Here is a 23,735-nt window from a genome sequence, read left to right on the forward strand (position 1 = left end):
CCAGGTAGAGAAATAAAAGTTCTTTAATCAAATTCCCAGACTACCAGCATCAGTCTCAGCACTGAGTATACTGTATACTCTCAGGCCCCATATTGGCACAGAAGAGTCATAGTAGCAGTTACACGACACTGCACTTTACTACTGTTTGCTAAATCCCTACTAGGAGAAATGTGCTTCATTGTGATGATTTTTAACATGTATCAATGATAGTTTTAAGTATATAGATATATAGTTTGTGTATAGCTATAGTTCAAAGTATATATATATATATATATATATATATATATATATATATATATATATATATATAAGTTTTAAGTACAAGTTGAGACTGACAAATTTTGGTTTTCACAAAGTTTAGTTTTTTTTTTATAGCTTTTTGTGAAATGTATATATCGTGTAGTGCAATTATAAGTACAATTATAAGCATTTCATAAGTTTTCTAACTTTTTATTGACAAATACATCTAGTTTAAGAAAGACTTAAGACTTCTGCAATTCTCCTTGGCATGCTGGATATCAGCTTCTGGGTAAAATCTTGAATGATGACAACCCATTCTTGCCTAAGCAGTACTTAGAGTTGATCAGTTTCTGTGTTTTTGTTTGTTCACCCTCTTTTTGATGATTGATCACAGGTTCTCAATAGGATTGAGATCTGGGGAGTTTCCTGGCCATGGACCCAAAATTTTTAACGCAAATGGTCTGCTCTTTTAATCAGCATGTCAGAGTGATATCATATTTTATTAATCGGGTGTTTTATTAGCATTATTTTATTAGCATTATTCAGTTTTGTGTTTGATTAAAATGAAAAGTAATTATAGTTTTCAAGTTTTCTTTGTTTAGTTTTCTTTCATCTGAAAAAATCTCAAAAAGTAAAATCATTCGAATAAAAGGTGTGTATTCAATGGAGCATAATGTATGCACTGATTTGTCACTGATATTTCCAGAAAACGTTAATTCACTCTGCATTCATGGGGGCATCACCACTGTATGTGATATCAGCTGCCTTGTCCTCGATAACACTTTCTCCTGAGCTAACAAGATCACTGAAATTGTTAGCAGGCCATTTTGTGTCAGGGCTGAAATACTGTGGCTGGAATGCAGTAATTTTTGTGATTTATGTTCATTTCATGGCAAGGAATGACTTTGCACAATCTAGAGTTAATGCAAATTGCCACCATAAAAACTGAAGCAGAAACTTTGTGAAAACCAAACTTTGTGCTAGTCTCAAAACTTTTGACTATGACTGTATATAGTTATAGATATAGTTTTAGATTTTGGCAGAATGTCATTTAAACTAATGTTAACCAAATTGGTTGGGTTTTATGGGCTCATGCTGGTCTTATTCACCTGAATAAAGTCTTACTGTAAGTCTTTTTCATTTGTCATGTAAACAGGTTGGACCAAGGCATAGAAAGCGGTATAGGGAATGGATCTCTATGTAGGTTACATAGAGAAAGTATTTTTGTCGTAATTCCCAAATTTAAAAAAAAATGGACTGCTTTTGGATTCATCTGGTATGTAGTCATACCAGCAGGCATGAACGCAGCAATGACTTGTTCTTCTGTGCCATTGTCTTACAGCCTTTCCCACTGGCAATGAAAACCTGCAGTATAATCAAAGCTGTAGCACTCTTTCTGTCTTTCTGGGACTCTCTCTCTGTCTTTCTCTCTCTCACTCTGTCTATAGTATACAGTCTGGTAAACAATGTATTTTTTCCTCAGTCCACTAGTTGGTTCTAACTTGCCATATCTATTTTGTGAACTGTTTCTGTCTTAAACCAAGAAAAGATCTTGAATTCCATGTTGAAGCAATATTTTTGAAAAGTAAAGGCACTGTCTGCTTGATTTTTTTGCATTTTGTTTCTAATAATTAAAAGTTTGGTTTAATTTTCATGAAATTTCATGTTTTAAGAACAAAGTTGACTTTTACGTGACCCTTTTTTAAGTTGCCCATAGACTGAAGTTCATGAGTATTTAACTCAAAAGTGAATAGCCCTCAAGATGGTCCCTTGGAGATCAACTTTGTTGAAAAGGCCACTTTTTTATTTGTAGAGAGTGTCCTTGCATTATGTGTGTATTGCATATCAGTGCCTCGCACTCTGGCTGGCACATTCGCTCATGCATTTACCTTATAGTGAAAATTCATTCATTTGTTCATTTGGTAGACTAGCTAAACTGTATAAAGCTTTCATTGTATCACTTACTTCACATTTGTTGTTAAAGGGAAATTGCACCAGTAAATATCATCAGTATACATATAAAGTATGTTTGCAGGAAGATTAACAATAAAAATATTAACAATATTGTCATAATTAACAATAAGGCCATAATGAAAGGCCATGATTCACAGATGTAGAGAGCACTAACATGCTCTGGTGAAAATGAAATCTGAAGAAAACAAAATGTTTGCTTAATGTAAAAATGTTTGACCATGGGATTAGACTAAAGGATGTATAGCCTACAACACAATACACAAGATACAACACACTTTGTTTTTCCTAGAAATAACAGGTCATCTTGTATTTAGTATCATATTACAGCAGAGGTGAAAACCACAGAGAAATCCAATGGCTCAATCAAACAAGTGCCACCTTATCTATTCTTATTTATCTATTCATCTGTAACATGAGAGAACTTTGTTAATTCCAGGCGATATTAACATGCTTTTTTCCCTTCAGTACACAAGATGAGAACAGCGTGTCCACCCTACAAGGGATTACATTAAAACATATGCCAAAAACTGCATTAAGAATTGTGTTTGCTGGTGAAATTTCCCTTTACAGTCTTCTCAGTTTTGCATTTATTGTAGTAATATGCCTCTCCATATTTCTTTACATACATACAGTTCTACTACAGAATAAGTCCTTCTTGTTCTTATACTTCTGCATATAATGAAATATTTGATTCTCATTATGTATGTAACAATGTGTCTGTTCATGTGCAAAAACTAACAATCTGACACCAGTGATTATAAAAATTACAACTATTATTTAAATGGGCAAATCCAGCAAATTGGTCATTTTTGTAACTATAATCTGGTGTCAGATTTGAAGTACCATTCAATACCATGTGAAAATTTCCAAGTGTGGTTCATTGACCTTGGGAAAGTAGGAACCCTTGGGAAGTAAGGTGGGTTGTCTTATTGTCTGTATTGTCTCATAGACACGAGCCCCTCTAATAACTGTCAACTGTTACTTTCAGGGATCCAGTTTCGTCTCCCTACTGCCTGCGCTGTTGAACGAACACAGGAACCAACCCCAGGTAACCCCAGGTTTACCCCAGGTAAACCTTCTATGTTGTTATGAACCCTAGGTATGACACCTGCCATTATTAAATCAGATTAACCCTTCCTGCTATTATCCACTTTGGGTAATCTTAGTCTCTCATTATCAGTCCAAGGTATACCATCCTTGTCATTATCAATCCCATGTATACCCTCCTTTCCATTAATAATCCCATGTATACCCTCCTTGTCATCATCAACCCCATGTATACGCTCCTTGTCATCATCAATCCCATGTATACCCTCCTTTCCATTAATAATCCCATGTATACCCCCCTTGTCTTCATCAATCCCATGTATACCCTCCTTGTCATCATCAATCCCATGTATACCCTCCTTGTCATCATCAACCCCAGGTAAATCCATGAGAATCCACTGCACGTTGCTTGTTTTCTAATCTCTGCCCTTGCATGCTGAGAGCATGGAAACGCATTCTAATACACACATACTGTCAGCACCTGATGAGCAACAGTACAATCCCATGCGAGGAAAACAAAGAAAGAAATAGAAGTTGTTTCCCTGTTGTCACATGTCTACTTGGAGCAAGTAAAAATGGCCATGGCTTCTGTTCCAAGTGCCGAAGCAGTAACAGATACAGATACAGCAGTAACCAAGGCCTGCGTAACAACTGAATGTTAAAGCTAGGTATGTTGGAAATATAGGGCTGTTTATGAGCTCTGCGCACTAAGATACTACTATAAAGCTGTTTGGTATATTTACCCAAATGAGCTATCCAAGAATGTGTTAACACAGGCTTTGTGGAGGGTATAATCTCATTATGCAATGTGAAATTTGGAAAAACATACAGAAATACAAATTAATAGACAAATCAACCAACAAACCAGTCCAGGTTTATATAGTCCAAAGGGCTATTGTGGTCATACAAACCAAATGTAATAAAGTAGATATTTATACCATTGGCATATTCCAGGCATTTCTTCTTAGTTTGGAAAAATTAACCAAGAGTTTGAAAGTTTGATCATATCTGAGTATCAGAAAGGTTTGATGGTCTTTCTCCTCAGCTGAATGAGGGTTGGGAGGTCTTTTGTGGTTTGTTGTGGCAGACAGATTGACATACATCTCACTGGAGGTAGATAAGTTGGGGGGGGGGGGGGGTTACATGTAAATAATTCAGAGGGTAAAGTCTTTAGAGGAAATTTCATTACATTACATTTACAGCATTTAGGTGATGCTTTTATCCAAAACGACTTACAATTATGACTGAATACAATTTGAGCAATTAAGGGATTGCTCAGGGGCCCCACCATGGCAACTCGGTGGCGGGGCTTGAATTGGCAACCTTCCGGTTACTCGTTTAATACCCTGAGCTGCCCAGTAGAAAGCGTTACCTCAAAATCATACTTACACATTTACACATCACATAACATTTACTTAAAAATAGGCAGCTTTCCAAAACATATCCATTTGTCCTAAGAGTGCTAGCTTGTCCTTGCAAAATATTATGCTAAATCCCCAAATCTTTATATGCTTTCCTCAAACTGCCTGCAGGTTTAAGTAATGTAATGCAGGCTCACCAATGCCGTTTAGGACACAGTAGGACTTACTGTTTATAAAAATGAACAAAGCTTCACCACATAGCTGCAAGCTGTAACATAATGGGGGCAGCCAGAGTTGGACAACCAGAATCACAAACAATGGGAATGATACTGTAGTTTCACTTTAAACAAATTTGTAAACCACTCACTGTCCATGCTATTACTTAGATTAATGATAAAACACTTCTATTAATTGTTCGCAAAGCTAGTATGTTAAAACTGAAAAAACGGAAGGAAGCAAAATTTTGACAATTTTGGCATGTAGGATCAACTGAATGAAAAAAGTCAAACTATTTGCAAAAATTGTTATTTTGTATGAACTGTTCCTTTAAACTAGTTTGTTAAAATTATAAGCATTCTTATTATGCCTGGTTCTAGCCACAGGTTAAAGTCACAACTGTGCTATTGGGTCTTATATGTCTGAACACATTGGACTAAGACAAAGCATGAGATGTACAGACATATTTATTGATTATACATTTAAAGCCATGAGATTATTGGTGATCTCATGAAGCCATTTTGTCAGATTACCATCTAAGGCTGTGTCAGTGGAAGCAATGTAGCTATATACTGGGAAGTAATTAAGTTTCTTGCTGTGGGGATTTCTTTATGGCAGAAAATTATGCTAGCCTCTGGCGAGATTCTCGGAAAAGGGGCTTAATGGGATGCTTCAAACAGCTTTTCTGTTAGGTAGGACAGAGTTATTGTCGTTTAGCATATAACATTAGCATTTGAGCTAACATCTTTAGGTAACATACAGTGGTCTTCATATCGCTGATTTTTAAATCTGATATTTACTTTTTTTAAAATCAGATTACTCTTTCAGAGTTTTTATAACAAAACAAGAACATATACATTCTACAGCTTCACATCTTATTACAGGAGAACAAAATGCATATGTGTCAAATAATTATTATTTCTGGATTAAACCCCAAAGTTTGTATTTTTCAGAGTTTTGGACATTAAAATGGTCTGGGTAATTAACCAATATCAGTATATTCTAAGATTCTTCACCTTTCAAAATTTGGAACTGCAGGTTCCTGTGTAATTGGTATGAAATCTTTATCAGCCAGGTAACAGCATGATGAAATGCTGCAGTATTACAGCTGGACCTCTTTATTTATATATGTCTTATTGACAGCACTGTTTATTTCTACTGATTTCTTAATGATTTATTACAAGCAATTGACATAGTGGGTGATTCAGTGCTGCTATGTATATTTGGTGCAGCCAGTCCTTCATTTGTTCTGATTAAGATTTATCACATGGGTAGAACCCCATATATAATTATAAATGTCAATAACAATGTCCCACTGGGTTTTGTTTCATTCCCTATATATGTTAATTATATTATTTCCACACTGGAGTGCTCAGTTTGTATAGCATCTTGAATTTTGTGCCTTGAACACCATTAGTGTTATAAGGCATGAACATTCATGAGCGTGCTTGTAGTTCATTGATGAACATTGTGGGGTAAAACAGTTATACAAGTTACTTCTGTATTGGTGCTTCTATTTTATTTGCTTTCTCTCCCCCTTTGCTTTATTCTGTTTCATTCTTTGTCTCATCCTCAGGTTTGTCATGCATTTTTGTTTATCTTTCTATTTGCATTTTTAGTCAGACATGTGGATCACTCAAAATGAAGTCATATGTGTAGAGGACTCTCAGTGAACAGGTTATGAGTTCTGTTAACAACCCTCTTGTATGGCACTGCTCATTTGTGGATTCATTGAGAGGTTTTCTTTTTTCTTGAGGAAATTTAATTCTATGCAAAAATGTGACTTAAGGGCACAAATTTACATGTGATCACTGTTAGAAGCAAAGACCTGTAATGCAGAATTCTTCCAAATTCATTTTGTGATTTGATTTGCTACACTGGAGAAATTAGACTTAAATCATCTACAGTTAACCCAGAGATAGTTAAATGTGCCTTAGAAGGTCTGAGTGGAAACACATACATCAAATCTGTATATTAAAAACTTCCAATTGTGCAAATTCTTTGAAGCTTTCCTCTGAAGTCGGCTTGTCTCTCATTAAAACTTATTTCACTTTAGGCACCATCTGTGTGGATTACTATCATGTTCTCATTTACACTTTAAAGGGACTATACTTCCCAGAAAACCCCAAGTACAGAGAAGACACGCTGTTAAGGTGCAGCTTAGAATGCAGTGTGTGGTGCTGGTTGGGAAGGTGCCTTCTCATATTGTGGAGTTTGTGTAGCATTGTTGATTGTGCTTCTTATGCATTTTATCAAAGTTCTCATCATACTTCCTATAAGACGATCAAAATGTCTTTTCTGAACATGTCTTCTTGTCCCCCATTAAGTGATGCCTGCAATCTGACAATTGTATCGCTTTTGGTTTTGTGTTCTCCCTTTGCCCAGAAACGGCAGTGACATACACCCCTGGCTACAAGAAGACACCCCCTCCAGTACCACCCCGCAGCACCACCAAGCCACTGATCTCTGTGACGGCACAGAGCAGCACTGAGTCTACGCAGGACGCCTACCACGAGGGCCGTCTGCCCCGTGGTGGCCTCTGGACCACTGACAGCCTGGGACGGGCCATCTATGACTCCACTGACAGTTTGGACAGTGCTAAGGCAGTGACGCTGGCCATGGAGGGAAGGCGGCTGGCGACAGCGGGCAGCCACACATCTGTGCAGACCTGCGACAAGGCCATACTTGTGTCCAAAGCGGAGGAATACCTCAAGAGCCCACGCTCCTCCATTGGAATACAGGTAACCCCATTCAACCTCTGTGTATTTATAGCCCACATGCTAACTGACTGGGCCCTGTGTGCGCGGGAGCCTGGCGGAGGCAGCAGCATGCTAGGCAAGGAGTGAATCATCCACCAAGCTGGAGCACAGCGCAAATCAGGAGCCACTATGGGAGTCGTGCTGCGTCGGAGGGGAGGGGAAGAGTGGCCGAGTGACCCGAGCTCAGTCTGAACTACGAGGATTAATGACGCTAGCAGGCTTTACCCCACCCCCCCCACACCCCCCACTCCCTCTGAGACCATACCAGCTGCTCTACTGCCCACCATACCAGAGCTCACATTGAACAGAAGGACTGGACATTAGTGGGGGGATGTTAGCAAAGTAGTTAGTATCAGTGGTGATTTGCAGTAGATTAGCAATTTGATGGATGATTTTTTACTGCTTTCTTTAAATGGGAATACCCTACCCTTGCTCTTTTTGCAAGCTCATTGTGTGTCATTTTATTGCATGCAAATGATAAAAGAATGGCCAAAATCTGTGTGATCAAGACTTCTCTATTTTTTTTTTGTACAGATCCAGCAGAAGTGACAAAAATCATAATCCGTTCCACACCTTCTCCCCAGGCTTTCCCCTCTCACCAATGCCATTCCCATGTTCATCTCTCATTGGTAGGGTGCTATTACCAGTGTTATTTTGTGTTTCAAACTGAATGCAGCTGTACTTGGTTAATAATTTCATTCAAAATCATTTTTAATATGAATAAATGATTCACAGTGTATTTACACTGCTTGAAGCTTATTGGCAATAAAGAAATGTAATAAAATCTTAAAAAACAAGAAATCACACAAATTAGCCAAAACCATATTTCTCATAACAACAGTTAAATTAGTGAGGTCATCTTAAAGATGGCATTTCTCCACATTTGTATGAATTGGAGGCATTTTGGAGCAGAACCTTCTCTAATTGGCAGAAAGGTGGTAGGAGAGCTGTCTGGAAGAGAAGCTGGTTAGTGTGATTCAGGCAGTGTGAGGCAGACGTTGTGGCAGCAGCCCTGAGCCCGAGACAGCTGCAGGTATTCTCTCAGGATCACTGACTTTCAACACACCTCCAGTCACACATCCGTCATCCATCCCCACCCGCACCATCACCTGTGCCCGCTGCCTACTCTGTTCAGAAGAAAGGCCAATTCAGATGGCTGTTTTCCTTCATCCAACATGCCCCCTGTCCTTTCATTTGTTCTGCTGCTCTGTTCTTTAGGTGGAAGCAGCCACAGACTCTGAGATGGAGAGCAAAGGCCTGCCGCAGTACCACTCAGTGGGGGTCCAAGTGGAGGACGAGAAGAGGTGAGCAGTGAGGGGTGTGTCCACTGACCCCCTCATTCTTTTTGCTGTCATCAGATCTTTTTTTAAATAATACATTTATTTATATTTGTATTTATTCTATTTATTTACAGATGTATTATTATTATTATTCTTTTGCATTTAGGAGTTGTGAGACTCCTAACAGTATAATTCAACACTGTGTCCTAGTGTAATATTTTAGCTTCACCCACCCTGCATTTGTAAAGTTGCGTTGCGTTCATGTTCAGGCATGGCCGCTTCAGGCGCTCCAACAGTGTGACCACAGCAGTGCAGGCGGACATGGAACTGGAGGGCTTCCCCTCAATGGAGGACAAAGGCCTGCAGTTCGGTGGCTTCCAGCGGCACTCTGAGCCCAGCACGCCCACACAGTACAGTGCCGTGCGCACCGTGCGCACGCAAGGTCTCTTCAGCTACCGGGAGGAGCACAGGCCACCAAGCGGGCCGCCCAGCCCGCAGCCCGAGCCCTGGCTGGCCGAGCCATCGCTAGAAGTGGGCGAAGGAGGTCGCGCATCGCCCATGCGCAGAGATGGAGCCTGGTACATGCAGCTGCTCCATAATGAGAGTAAGCGCATGGAGGGCTGGTGCAAGGAGATGGAGCGGGAGGCAGAGGAGCATGACCTGTCCGAAGAGAGTGAGTGCACCGAACCTGATCTCTTTCCTCGTACATGGCCGTACAACACAAAGCATACATAGCTCCCAAATACACACACACAAACACACACACACACACACACACACACACACACACACACACACACACACACTGGACACATCTTCCTAGATTTAAGGCATATTTTTGTTTGATGGAGTCAGTATCTAACTTGTTACACTGAGCCATCCCTCTGCACTACCTTCTCCACAAGCACTGAGAAGGTTTCTGTGTTCTGCATAGAGTTGTTTAGTGATTCTGTGCAACTGAACTTCGGAATGCTCTTGCCTATCCTGCCTATAATGACTAAACTGGGAAGAATAGGCATTATGTAATAAAACAGATCATTATGTAATAAAACATTAGGATCCCTGTGCTTTCAGTTTTGGGTAAGATCCGAAGTGCTGTGGGCAGCGCACAACTTCTCATGTCTCAGAAATTCCAGCAGTTTTACTGGCTATGTCAGCAAAATCTGGTAAGTCCACTCTTATGTGCTGCTGCAAAAATTAAAACAGTCACACATCTGTCATCCATTAAGTAATTTACTTAATCATTCATTAAAAAATATTAATTAATGTACTTATTTCTAGTCAAATATAAAACACCTAGTCAGAATTGCTGGTATTAGAAGCAACATCAGTATTGGTTTTAGTACTGTAACATGTGAGTAGATGTGATTCACTAGACGTAAGGCCAGTTAAATGGCTGGTGCTAAGGCAAGACTTCACCCAAATATACTAATCATTGATTAGCATTATCTAATTTTACATTGAGCTAAGAGGATCCACTAGCTTTCATAGAGTATTAGCAACATAACCATTTTAAATTGGTGTATAATATACACGGAACAAGATGAGATATAACAAGCCTACCAAAATGAAGTTTGAAGAGTTAGCATTTCATTGTTCAGTTTAGCAGCTGGAGTGGTGCACTCTTTCTGTCTCACTTGCTCTCCGCCCCCTGGAGGACAAGGCTGACACTCGACAGGATAGAGACAGAAATGTCCGCATGCAGCCTTGTATCGCTTGCTCTCCGTCCCCTGGTGGACAAAGCTGACACTGGTCAGAGTCGAGACTGTCCAGATGCAGTCACCCCAGACATCTAGCTGAGACGGGAGACACAGTTCACATTAGCGCTTTGGGGGGGGCTTTTGCACTTTTGTTTGTTATATTGCTTGTTCATTTAGGAGGAAGAGGGGGAAGTCAGAAGGAAGCAGAGGGAGGGATATATAGATGTTCTCCTGCAAGAGATATTTGTGTAACATATAGGACTACTTTCACCGGGTCCAGATTAAACCTAAGAGTAAGAAGGTTACTCTTCTAAGAAGATCTTTCAATGATGATTCAGGCTTGGCACTGCAGTGGTGAATCACAGTTGCTTCAGAACCAGGCTTAATCGATACATGGAGTATTGACCCATAATATACAAACATTTAGTTTAATTATTGTTTAATTATTGAAATTAGGCTGTTTTATTTATTAACAATATTATACATTTCTTTATGAGTCACATTCAGTGGTATTCTTGGAGTATTGGTTTATTTTTTTCCTCTTTTAACTAGGATATGTTTGTTAATAGAAAAACTAGACTTTTTAATAGAAAAATGCAATATTGATTGCTACTGGTACTGCAAATAGAGTTGTCATTGTGTGAATACAATTCAGGTGGCTCAGACAGAAAAAAAGATTGGATTTCCAAAGTGAAAGAATGTGGTGGCCTCTAGTGGTAGCTTTGGAACCTTTCTTTAGTCATTTAATATTCTGGTGCACAGTCAGAAATCCAGAACTTGTTTTGTGAGAGATAATGACTGATAAATAGGTGAAGCTCTCAGTTTTGGGGTTTTCCATCCTGCAGGACCCCAGTGCCATGCCCAGACCCACGTCACAGGACTTGGCTGGGTTCTGGGACCTCCTGCAGCTCTCCATCGATGACGTCACTGCCAAGTTTGACGAGCTGCAGCAGATCAAGAGTAATGATTGGAGGCCTGTGGAGCAACCCGAGGAGCAGGCAAGTCACCCATAATGCATAATGCATAATGCAAAATACGCAATGCTCCACCCTAATGTCCCGCCCACTGGCTCCCTGCCTCTGCATTCCAGATTTTTTCATAAAATAATGTTTCAAGTAATTAGACTTCTACACTTTATTGGTAAAATGAAATGATTGATGTCAAAGTAAGCATTACATTAAGAAAAATCATTTAAATGAAACAAATTACTACCTAAGATAAGAGGAGAAAAAGTGATCTGTTAGTCATTGCATAAGACATTTGCATTGTAGAATAGATTTGCACTGCATCAGATCTTCATGCTTGTCCTCTTTCTATAATTGGTATTTGTATAGTAATTTTAAATTCTTACCAAACATATTTTCCTATTAAATGGTAAATACCTGGAACTATGAAAGAAAGCATCAACCATCAACGCTTTGTACTTCAGATAAGATGAAAAAAAAATATTGTGGGATTATTTTGTAAATACTGTCATCAACTATAATTATAAAAGCTGGTCTCTAAACCAGCTTGCCTTATGAATGAGAATGTAAGTTTATTTCTGCAGAAAGTCTCACCAGCGGAGAGGTTATAAATGCTCGTAGCTCACCTCTGTCGCATACTGGTATTTCCCTCCTTATTAACAAACTCTTACATGGGTGACGTGATGTTTGAGACAAATACAGAAACCCTGTCCCTAATGGAAAATTACTTATTGATCATGTAGGGTTCTGTAGGGTTTCATGCATCCTAATTGTGATTTTATAGGCAAATATGTACTGACTATGAGCTGTTTATGCATTGAACAAATGTTTCCAAAGAGCCCTGGTATGAGTTGGTCCCAAATGGCCTTAACACAAATGGTCAGCATTGGTCTTAACACCACAGAGTTCACTCTTACAAAATTAAGAATAGCATGAAACCAAATACAGAGTTCACAACTGTAAAACAAAGTACTAATCATAAAATGATCAAACAAAACAATGAAAACAAGCAAAAAAACCTACTACAACACTCATAGGAGTGTTTTATGATAATCTATGATATCTATCATAAATATATTAGCACATTGCAAAAAATTGTGGTTATTGGTCTATTGATCTTGGCCTGTTTTTTGACTATATATATATATATATATATATATATATATATATATATATATATATATATATATATATATATATATATTTATTTATTTTATTTTTTTTTTCTGTGAATAAAAATCTTTCTCACTCTTCATCCTGAGAATTTCGCAAGTTTCTGCCGCATTACAATGTCAGGATGATATGCCCCTCACTGTCGACAAATAAACAGATTACTAAAGCATGTGATCACATAAAAAAAAAAACAAATATAAAAGTAGGCCTTTTGAAATAATACAAAGACAAAAAGACAGTGAAAGAAAGTGATTCATTCATCTGATTAATCTGGGGAATAACCCTTTGTGAATATATATATACACATACACACTATATTGCCAAAAAGATTAATTTACCCATCCAAATAATTTAATTCAGGCATTCCGATCACTGTATAAAACTAAGCACCTGTGACGCGAGGTGGCCCGAGTGCTGCAGGACGAGGGGCAGGACGCACAGACTCTAACGTCTGGGACATATATTTATTAACATTTAACATAGAAAGCTAACGGCACTCACAAGAATCACACATGATAAATACAAACGAGAAACGATCAACATTAAATACGAATGATAAACACGTATACATGTAACAAGAACAAACATAACGTTTAACATCACCATTGAACATTTACACGCCACATTGACACGTTATGGTAACAATGACCAACGACGCTGCATTCCCTGACCTGGGTTTACATACACACAAACAAACGAGGTGCAGGTGTGTGCAGGCGTGGCCACAAACAAAGGTCCTCCTACTGCAAGTGGCTGGCCAAACCACGTGCCTTGCGGGAGGTGAGCGTTCTGTGACAGCACCTAGGCATGCAGACTGCTTCTACAAACATTCTACAAAGAATGGGTCGCTCTCAGGAGCTTAGTGAATTCCAGCATGGTACCATGATAGGATGCCATCTGTGCAACAAGTCCAATCAGGAAATTTCCTCGCTACTAAATATTCCAACTTTCAGTGGTATTATAACAAAGTGGAGGTGATTGGGAATGACAGCAACTCAGCCACAAAGTGGTAGGTCACATAAAATGACAGTGGGGTCAGCATATGCTGAGGTGCATAATGCAAAGAGGTCCCCAACTTTCTGCAGAGTCAATCACTACAGAGCTCCATATGTGGCCTTCAGTTTAGCTAAAAAACAGCGCATAGAGAGCTTCATGGAATGAGTTTCCATGGCAGAGCAGCTGCATCCAAGCTGTACATCACCAAGCGCAATGCAAAGCGTCGGATGCAGTGGTGTAAAGCACGCTGCAACTGGGCTCTAGAGCAGTGGTTCTCGGGAGTGTTGAAGCACGCTTCTCCATCTGGCAATCTGATGGATGAGTCTGGGTTTGGCAGTTGCCTGGAGCACGGTACTTGTCTGACTGCATTGTGCCAAGTGTAAAGTTTGGTGGAGGAGGGATTCTGTTGTGGGGTTGTCTTTCAGGAGTTGAGCTCGACCCTTTAGATCCAGTCAAAGCAACTGTTAATGCTTTAGCATACCAAGAGATTTTGGTATTTCATGCTCCCAACTTTGCGGAAACAGTTTGGGGATAGCCCCTTCCCGTTCCAACATGACTGCATACCAGTGCACGAAGTAAGGTCCAGAACTTGACTGGCCTGCACACACACACACACACACACACACACACACACACACACACACACACACACACACTCACACACACATATATATATATATATATCTCACAAACTTTGAAGGACCTTAAAACTTCGCATGACATAAATCTGAAATATCATCTGATTCAACTGATCTCAGTTCCAATTCACAAAGGATTATTCTCCAGATTCATCAGATTTTACCAACCACAACCTCTGTGGTTATAAAGTGTGGTTATAAAGAATAAAGTGATGCAGGTGTCATGCAACTTCCCACTGGATTCCACCTACGTCCACTGACTCAAAGCTGGCAAATGAAATAGAACCAGGAAGACTGGGGCTGATAAGAAGCATGGTAGTTCCTCCTGCTGAAGTCCAGGCTAGCAAAGGAACAAGAACTGGAGAAGTCTCAGGACTGACCAGTGGACCAATGGATGGCGTAGGCTATGGTGCCCTCAATTATAACCTGTGGGGGTGGTTCACCATAAGGTGTGGCCTCATATAACAGACCTGGAACAACAGGCTTGAGAAGGGAAATGAGAGACACAATACAGACTGATTAGTACATCAGACTAACTGAGACCCCCAAATGCTGGAAAAAAGGCAGATACTATCTGCGAAAATAATTGGGGGCCACAGTCAGGCATTAAAAACATCTGAAACAGGCACATCTGAAAACATGGTTAAACAGAGCATTAGCAGTGTTGAAAGTGGTGGGCATACCAGACCAAGAGATGAATACAATTCTCCTATAAAATCTATATATTATGATCAGGCAGTATATATTGGGTATATAACAATATACCCAAGGAATGAAGTAGATTGGAGATGAAATTCCACTTTATTTCCTTTAATATAAAGTTGTTTTTCTAATTCTCTACATAGAGTCTTTTTAATGTGAGTTTCTAGGTCCGGGGAGAAGACAACAATATCATCAATGTAATCAATGACATACTGACTGATTAAATCATGTAAAACATCATTAATTAAGGCCTGAAAGATGGGTCATTATATAATTAGGGTATTACATAATCTGTATAAGTAAGTACTCATAATGACCATTAGCAGTAACAAATATGGTCTTCCACTCATCTTCTTCCTTGACATGGATGAGGGTGTTTGCATCCCTCAGGTCTAACTAAGTGAAAAACCTAAGGATACAGGAGCTCATGGTGATTGGTAGGGGTGCTTCATAGTGATCAGAATAAATGCAAGATCATCTATGCAATGACAAAGACCTCCATCCTTCTTTTTGACAAAAAAAAAAACACGGAAAAGAAACAGGGAAAGTTTATTCAATTATTTACTTCATTAATAATTACTAGTTCAGTCTCAATTCATGAAAGTCACCAGTTCGAGATGTGATTATTTCTCATCTACTAAACATCAGACTATCACTCTCTACTCACAGACATAATAACCAAAGAATGTTTATTGAGTAAGCATAGGTGAGTAAGACATGCATAAAAATCATTGACTAGAATTCTATTAATGACCAGGCATATTAAGTTCACTATAATTACCATCCTAAAAGACAACCAAGCAAACTTTAATGCAACTAATTTGTGGTGGATGTGGTGGCTATTTAGGATAATTAAAAGAATAAAAACAAAGAGAAAGTAAACTGCTTTAACCAGCTTCTGGGGATGACCAACTGGGTAACCTACTTATCGACCAAACAAGACCAACAAAGCAAACTTCTTAATCAAACAAAATTCATGATGCAAACATACTAGACTAATTGTGGTGCTGAAGAGGCTGTATAAAAGATGAGAGGAAAGAGTTAACTAACCTAATCTGATTAATAAACAATAAAGTTACTATTGATACTGATAACATAGAAGGGAAATTGTGGTTCTTACGACTCGCTGGCGTTCAACCCTGTTGAACCGTCTGTCGAAGCGTAGGTTAAATTGGAGCTGTCTGGATAGAGAGAGGGCATCCCAAATGAAGAATCTGTTTTCTTGGAGTCATCTGATGGAGAATTTCAGTTTACATCACGTCCCCCCCCCCACCCCACCCCGACACACACACACACACACACACACACACACGCACACACTTTTTTGTTTGTTTGTTTCAGTAGTCGGACCAGATTGAAAAAGGGGTCATGTCTATTAGGCATATCTTGGAAGAACTAAAAGGGCCTGTCTGCTTCATGCATATTCAATAGCCTTTGTGTTTACAATTTAGAGATACAGGAATACATAGGCTCCACCACAAATCAACTATAAAGAAATAAATGAATAAAGAAAATCATATATCCCTATCAATTTCTGCATCCTGTTCTTATAATGAAGTTTGTAAACAAACGCTGGAAGGGGTAGAGCAATTGGATAATCAATTTAATTACTTTTCTAATTCCTAGGAGTTACAAACTACTAACTTTTAATATATTGCCTAATTGGTTCATATCGGATTTCTAGTAAACACTACTATGAGTGAGTAACAATTTACAATATGCATGAGGTAAGCAACATGCAGATGAAGTAATCTGGGTGAATAATACAAATTAATAAGGAACGTAATGAACAGAATAATGCAACAACAGATGCTTATAAAATAACAAGAGCAAACCACAATTTGGAGATTATGTTAAAATAACCATACATTACTGGTTGATTATCATTTGACATCATAGTAGATTAATGGCAAGTGGTTACTTTGTGAATCTGTGGGATGAGAAAAGTTACTTGCCTTGGTATGGATTTGAGTCTAATGGAATTTATAGTCTAATTTTCTTGAAATATAACCAGGCTGGCAAGCTTTTCACCTTTCCATCCATGAGTTTATGACCTTGGTTGAGGATCAAAAGCCAGGCCATCTTGACAGCTAGGCCATTTGTGGCTTTGTTGCTCAGAGCACCAGCAGGTCCTAGGTCAAAGTTTCATCAGGGGAATAATTTGTAATCTATCTTCACTATAGAGTTCAGAATGTCACTGGTACAGGGCCTTCCACTGGTGTTGTAGAAGGGTCTAGTACGAGATTGGGGAGACGGCTAGTATAGATTTTCTGGGTTGTTTTATGTATTACAGATCCTCCAAAACGAAGCCATCATCCTTGCATACTTCACAATGAACAAATGGAACATCATAGTGCATTTAAGGAAACCTAGATTGAAAACATGTACACAGTGTTCAGGAGATGTTGAACAAGGACATGGGTTGTGGTTGTTGGTGTGAGGGGATGGGGTAACGAGGCTTCCTGAGAAATGCAGTCAATGAAAGAATCAGAGAAACAGAGCGAGGAGGACTGGGGTCATTAGGAGGCATGACACAAATGGCGAGTTTCAAAGAAGTTACTTGTCACTTCCTGGTGACCCAATTTCATTTTTAAGTTTTTAATTATTTTATTTTTTTTTAGTTAAACCAAATCTTTACCCATGTTAGGTGACTGGCTGCTATTCATTTTGAATGCTGACTACCTGGTTTCTTTTAGGAGAGGAAGTGGCCTCCTCCCATCCCAAAGAGGCCCCCAAAAGGCCGGGGGGCATTAATGCGGGAACGCTCTTTGGATCTGCAGGACCGGCAGAGGCAAGAGGCTCGCCGAAGGCTCATGGCCGCCAAACGAGCTGCATCGTTCCGGCAGAGCTCTGCTACAGAGCGGGCGGACAGTATAGAGATCTACATCCCAGAAGCCCAGACCCGCCTATGAAACCCAACTCGCTCATCCTGCTACTTCATCCCGTCAGCATGTGTGTGGGGCTACTAGAGACCTCACTCACCACAGTCTCGCCGTCAGTTTTGCTAGTCATATTTACATCCCTCTGCACATACACATGAGTGCCGTCCCATCACTGCCACCTCTGTGGTGGCGTCAAAGGTAGCCCCTCATTATTCTGGGTGAGATTTGGTTGTCCACTAAAACCAACGAAAACAAACAAACAAAACAACACTATTGGAAACAGGATGTGGACTGTGTATGACATGACTAGATGCCAGTAGAGATCAGCTTGCGCTTTCTAACACATTCAGGGTGAGTCACAGAGTAATTTTTTTTTTGTTCATCTGCAATATGTGTCCACAGCTAAAGCTTCTCTTGAAAGGCAACCTTTAAGGTTTGGAGCTTGTATAGAATATTACTTTTGCCCACATGTAATTTGGAAAAGGCACTTGCCAAGAAGTGGACAGTCGAAAGTTCAGTGAGGTGAACTTTTAGAGAACTTTTACATTATTCGTCTCAATTTGAAATGAAACAGTATCCTTTTGCAAACAGCTACAGATTCTACATGCTAGATAAAAAGAGAATATATTAATATATTATTTTATATTATACAATGCATTTTTGCACCTCAAATGATTCCTGTTTGTATTTCCAAGGGAAATGTTGATGTTGACACTCACATGATAATGTTGCAGTTGAATTGCAAAGAATGCTATGGAGATTGCTTCTAAAGTTCACACTGATTTACTCCTCTCATTTCAAAAGAATTCTCTCTAGCTTAATCATGACCCAGCTATTTAATCATACATAAATTAATTCATACTCACTGACAAACCACTGAACCATTCAGCAAAAAAAAAAAAAAAAGATTATGTTTTAGCTTAAGTCATGTACAGTGTTAATCGGCATTTGGCACACCTATCTTCCTCAAGGTCTTACCACTTATAATGTAGTTTGGGACATACAGGTACAAATGACACTTTAATAGTATTCAATTACTGTATATGGTGCTGCTTTATACTCTTAATAAAGTCCCTCTCCTAGCCCTTATGTGCACAACACCATAATCCATCTATGGAGTTTTTAATAGAGATGTTTGTTGACATCGTGTCACAGTACATCTCTAATTACAAGCCTTGCTCTGTGGAAAGGAGAGGTCTTTGATTATGGGATATAATGGGAAATGATTTTTGTAATTCACACTTTTTCAGCAGTGTGAAAATGTGTCCCACCCCAAAGCTCAGTGGAAAGACCCCGTGGATGTGTGCATGAAAGACTGAATGGACAGTTTTAATGATGTCTGTGGTCTTGGGCAGCAGTGCCATTATATCTCATGACATCCGTGTATGATACTGGCATGTTCACCTGTACACAAAATGGTGGCAAAAAGCCTGCTTTTTATTAACTAAAAATCCTAGTTTTTTCACATTAGTCAGCAAGCTATGAATCTTCAGACCCTTATTTTCACTGGGCCTGCAGTCAGGATTCTTCAAGGCTGAAATGGAAGTTAATACCTCCCAGGGTTATTTTTTGGTTGTTTCTTTGTTTTACTTTATTTATTTGTTTCATTTTGCTTTAGTTAGCAGAATGAGTTCATTTGGAGACTACATAGCTCCTGATTTAGCAAGGTTATGAATTAATGGCTTACAAAACAATTTTCAGTGTTATTTTCCATGCTGTGACAGTCATCCAGTAATCAAAACTAGTGTCCCTGATAAAACAAACAAACAAATCAGCCAAGAAATTATTCCATATTTCACAGATTCATGGATTACAACCCATTGGTCAAGACCTTATAACAGTCAAATGAAATTCACACATGGAAAATATTAACACATAACACATAATGCCAAGTAGCTACCTTTTCAAATATGGAATTTATCCCTTATATATAGGCATGCTTGTCTGTGTCCAGTTAAGCTCAGCAGCTACTTATACTCATACCCAAGAGCAGCGTACCAAATGAGAAAGAATATAGGCTTTGTGATATTTCCTTACCCTGGCAGCCTTAAAGCCAACTCAAGCAAAAATGTGTGAATGTACTGCCTCTGCTGCTACAAAGTCTCATTCTTCTTTTCAACTAATAACCTTTAGAATACAAATTAAATATAAACCAATATTGCTGCTACAGGAAGCTTATATGATACCCAAACAACCAATGGAAATTTCAGATAACTACTGCAAACAGTTTAGTAAATATATGACTTCTCCCTCTGTATAGGTATTCCTTTAGTTTAACAATGATATAACAGAACTGTTTGGGAGCTGGAGATGAATCTACACATGCTTTTTGAGATTCCTCTTAGTATGAAATTCTCCAGTTCTTCAACACTTTCTTCATGTAATTATTTTTAGTATTTTTATTTATTTGTGTGGGACATAGGATCTGTTACGGTAAGGTAATACAGAACACGCGTTAGAGAGGAGTGTGTAATGTATGTAGTGTGGTCAGTTCATAGCATACTGGCATAATTTTTGTTTTGGTTTTACACTCCAGCATATTTAATTTGAAAGGAAACAATGATTATAGGTTAACATGTAGAATGTCAGTTTTCATTTTGCTGGGGTATTTACATCTCTTTAATGAATGAGTCATATAGGAATCACAGCCCTTTTGTATTTAGTCTCCTATAAGGGCCATAAGTAATAGAAACTTTGGCTACTCAGGTTGTTACTGGCCAGATGAATGCAAAGAAATATCAGTGGCAATGACAGAAGACCATAATGAGGTTGAATCAGTCTGAAATATCAAAATAAATCACATATCAAAATATTTCACATTAATTAAACACTGGATGAGTCAAACCAAGTTTTTGGTGCATTATTTAGATTCAAGCATGTACACGTGAGCTAACCATTAGCAAAAGATTACTTTCAGTCATGAAAAAACACTGTTTAAAAGATCAAGAACACTTCCAGGATGGAGCCAAAGGTGTGTCAAATACTACAGTTAAGACAAAAATACACAGGTGTGGCTTTAGTTTACAATTAGATGCAGACCACTAGTAAGAACAAAAACAAAGACCAGTTTAGTTAAGAGAAATCGAAAAGGCTTGGAACAAAACAGGCCCAACAGATGAACAGACAAGATTGACAGAAAGAAGGAAAAATTGAAACCTCTTATGATCCAGAAAATACCACATTATGTATGAAACATAGAGGCTTGGCCTCACTGCTAATGGCTCTGATTCATCCAGTCTTTATGAATGAGGTGATGCCAACGGAAACAGCAGGATGCATGTGTCTAAAAAGGGTGGCGTTCATAAATGCCTTGCTCAGTATAGAGAGGTACCTTCCTAAAGCTGGCTTTGTACACTTTTCAAATTCAATGTTCTGGAGTATAAAATGAAAACCAGTATCGAAGGGACTGGATATATATCATAACCCAGAATAAAATTATAATAGGAATGTATTACACAAATAATATGTCATAGTCCATAAGGCATGTGCAAGATTCTGTTTAAGGTTTTTTTGTTTCTTTTTCTTTGACTCCTCATTGAGTCAACTATGCAAACAAACTTTAGATAGCCCAGAATCTAATTAAATCTAGAATATCACCTAGAATGTGGTAAACCTTTTGTCCAGATGGTAATCATTAGAATCCACTCAATATATACCATCCCCTGTCAGTTCTCATGTTCACTCTGTTCCAGCTCACAACACACCTGAACCAAGTAATAAAGAGATGTGGAACACTAGTTTCCTGCTTCAGATTTTTTTAGAAGCTGGACACAAACATATGCTGGTTGCAGGGCTTCCAAGACTCAGATGAGAAATACACAAAAGATGTAGTCAAAAGGACATGATTAAGTAGTGTTGTTTAATTGTGCTTTATTCCAGTGAATTCAGAGCAATTTAGTTCATAAGGATTCTGTACGTGCCTGCTTATTCATAGAATGTTCTCCTTTCAGAAATGACCAAAATTCCGTACATGGAAAAACTCTTTAGAGCTTGTCAGCTGTAAAGCTTGTTATCTTTACAGTTTGCCAGTAAAATACAATGGTGTTAAAAGTGTTTGTTCCCTTCCTGATCTCTTATTTTTTTGCATGTCACACTTAAATGTTTCAGATCATCAAACAAATTTAAATATTTGACAAAGATAACGCAGGTAAACACAAAATGCATTTTTTTAAATGAAGGCCTTTATTATTAAAGGGGGAAAAAAATCCAAACCTACATGGTCCTGTGTGAAAAAGTGATTGCCCCCTAAACCTAATAACTGGTTGGGCCACCCTTAGCAGCAACAACTGCAATCAAGCATTTGCAATAACTGGCAATGAGTCTTTTACAGCACTGTGGAGGAATTTTGGCCTACTCATCTTTGCAGAATTGTTTTAATTCGGCCACATTGGAGGGTTTTCGAGCATGAACTGCCTTTTTAAGATCATGCCACAGTATCTCAATTGGATTCAGGTCAGGACTTTGACTAGGCCACTCCAAATTCTTATTTTGTTTTTCTTAAGCCATTCAGAGGTGGACTTGCTGGTGTGTTTTGGATCATTGTCCTGCTGCAGAACCCAAGTGTGCTTCAGCTTGAGGTCAGGAACAGCTGGCCAGACATTCTCCTTCAGGATTTTTTTGGTAGACAGCAGAATTCATGGTTCCATTTACCACAGCAAGTCTTCCAGGTCCTGAAGCAGCAAAACAGCCCCAGACCATCACACTACCACCACCATATTTTACTGTTGGTATGATGTTCCTTTTCTGAAATGCATCTACTTTTACACCAGATGTAATGGAACATACACCTTCCAAAAAGTTCCAACTTTTGTTTTGTCAGTCCACAGAGTACTTTCCCAAAAGTCTTGGGGATCATCAAGATATTTTCTGGCAAAACTGAAACGAGCCTTTATGTTATTTTTGCTCAGCAGTGGTTTTCGTCTTGGAACTCCACCATGCAGGCCATTTTTGCCCAGTCTCTTTCTTATGGTGGAGTCATGAACACTGACCTAAACTGAGGCAAGTGAGGCCTGCAGTTCTTTGGATGTTGTGGGGTCTTTTGTGACCTCCTGGAAGAGACATCACTGCGCTCTTGGGGTAATTTTGGTCAGCAGGCCACTCCTGGGAAGATTTACCATTGTTCCATGTTTTTGCCATTTGTGGATAATGGCTCTCACTGTGGTTTGCTGGAGTCCCAAAGCTTTAGAAATGTCTTTATAACCTTTTCCAGATTGATAGATCTCAGTTACTTTGTATTTCATTTGTTCCTGAATTTCTTTGGATTGCACCATGCTGTCTAGCTTTTGAGGATCTTTTGGTCTACTACACTTTGTCAGGCATGTCCTATTTAAGTGATTTCTTGATTGAAAAAAGGTGTGGCAGTAATCAGGCCTGGGCGTGGCTAGAGAAATTGAACTCAGCTTTCCAAAGATGTGATAAACCACAGTTAATTTATGTTTTAACAGGGTGGGGGGCAATCACTTTTTCGCATAGGGCCATGTAGGTTTGGATTTCTTTCCCCTTAATAATAAAAACCTTCATTTAAAAACTGCATTTTGTTTTTACTTGTGTTATCTTTGTCTAATATTCAAATTTGTTTGATAATCTGAAACATTTAAGTGTGACAAACATGCAAAAAAATAAGATATCAGGAAGACTGCAAACATTTTTTTACACCACTGTATCCCTATCACTCAATATTTCAGCAGCTCCACACCTGTAGTTCTGCTGGTTTACCTATATGTTTGCAAGATTTTCTTCAAACTTTAGAGTCACTCTTGGTCATAGTGACAGAATCTACACTGTTCTGCTTTTAAACTAAAG

At 38.8% G+C, this 23,735-nt stretch overlaps 1 protein-coding gene across 2 annotated transcripts in view; it reads left to right on the forward strand.

Moving 5' to 3' along the window:
- dlgap2b (discs, large (Drosophila) homolog-associated protein 2b) overlaps window positions 1-11,777 on the forward strand; it is a 127,548-nt gene extending 115,771 nt beyond the window's left edge. For both annotated transcript variants that reach the window (XM_081717466.1, XM_081717467.1), the window contains 6 exons: window positions 3,203-3,262; window positions 7,224-7,579; window positions 8,816-8,901; window positions 9,147-9,550; window positions 9,952-10,043; window positions 11,423-11,777. In XM_081717466.1, coding sequence (XP_081573592.1) covers window positions 3,203-3,262; window positions 7,224-7,579; window positions 8,816-8,901; window positions 9,147-9,550; window positions 9,952-10,043; window positions 11,423-11,590 — 1,166 coding nt within the window. In that variant the 3' untranslated portion in view covers window positions 11,591-11,777. The remainder of the gene's footprint in view (window positions 1-3,202; window positions 3,263-7,223; window positions 7,580-8,815; window positions 8,902-9,146; window positions 9,551-9,951; window positions 10,044-11,422) is intronic.
- The last annotated feature ends 11,958 nt before the right edge of the window (window positions 11,778-23,735 follow it).

Source organism: Electrophorus electricus, chromosome 7, assembly GCF_041902795.1.
Source record: "Electrophorus electricus isolate QZ-2024a chromosome 7, ASM4190279v1, whole genome shotgun sequence".
Lineage (NCBI taxonomy): Eukaryota > Metazoa > Chordata > Actinopteri > Gymnotiformes > Gymnotidae > Electrophorus > Electrophorus electricus.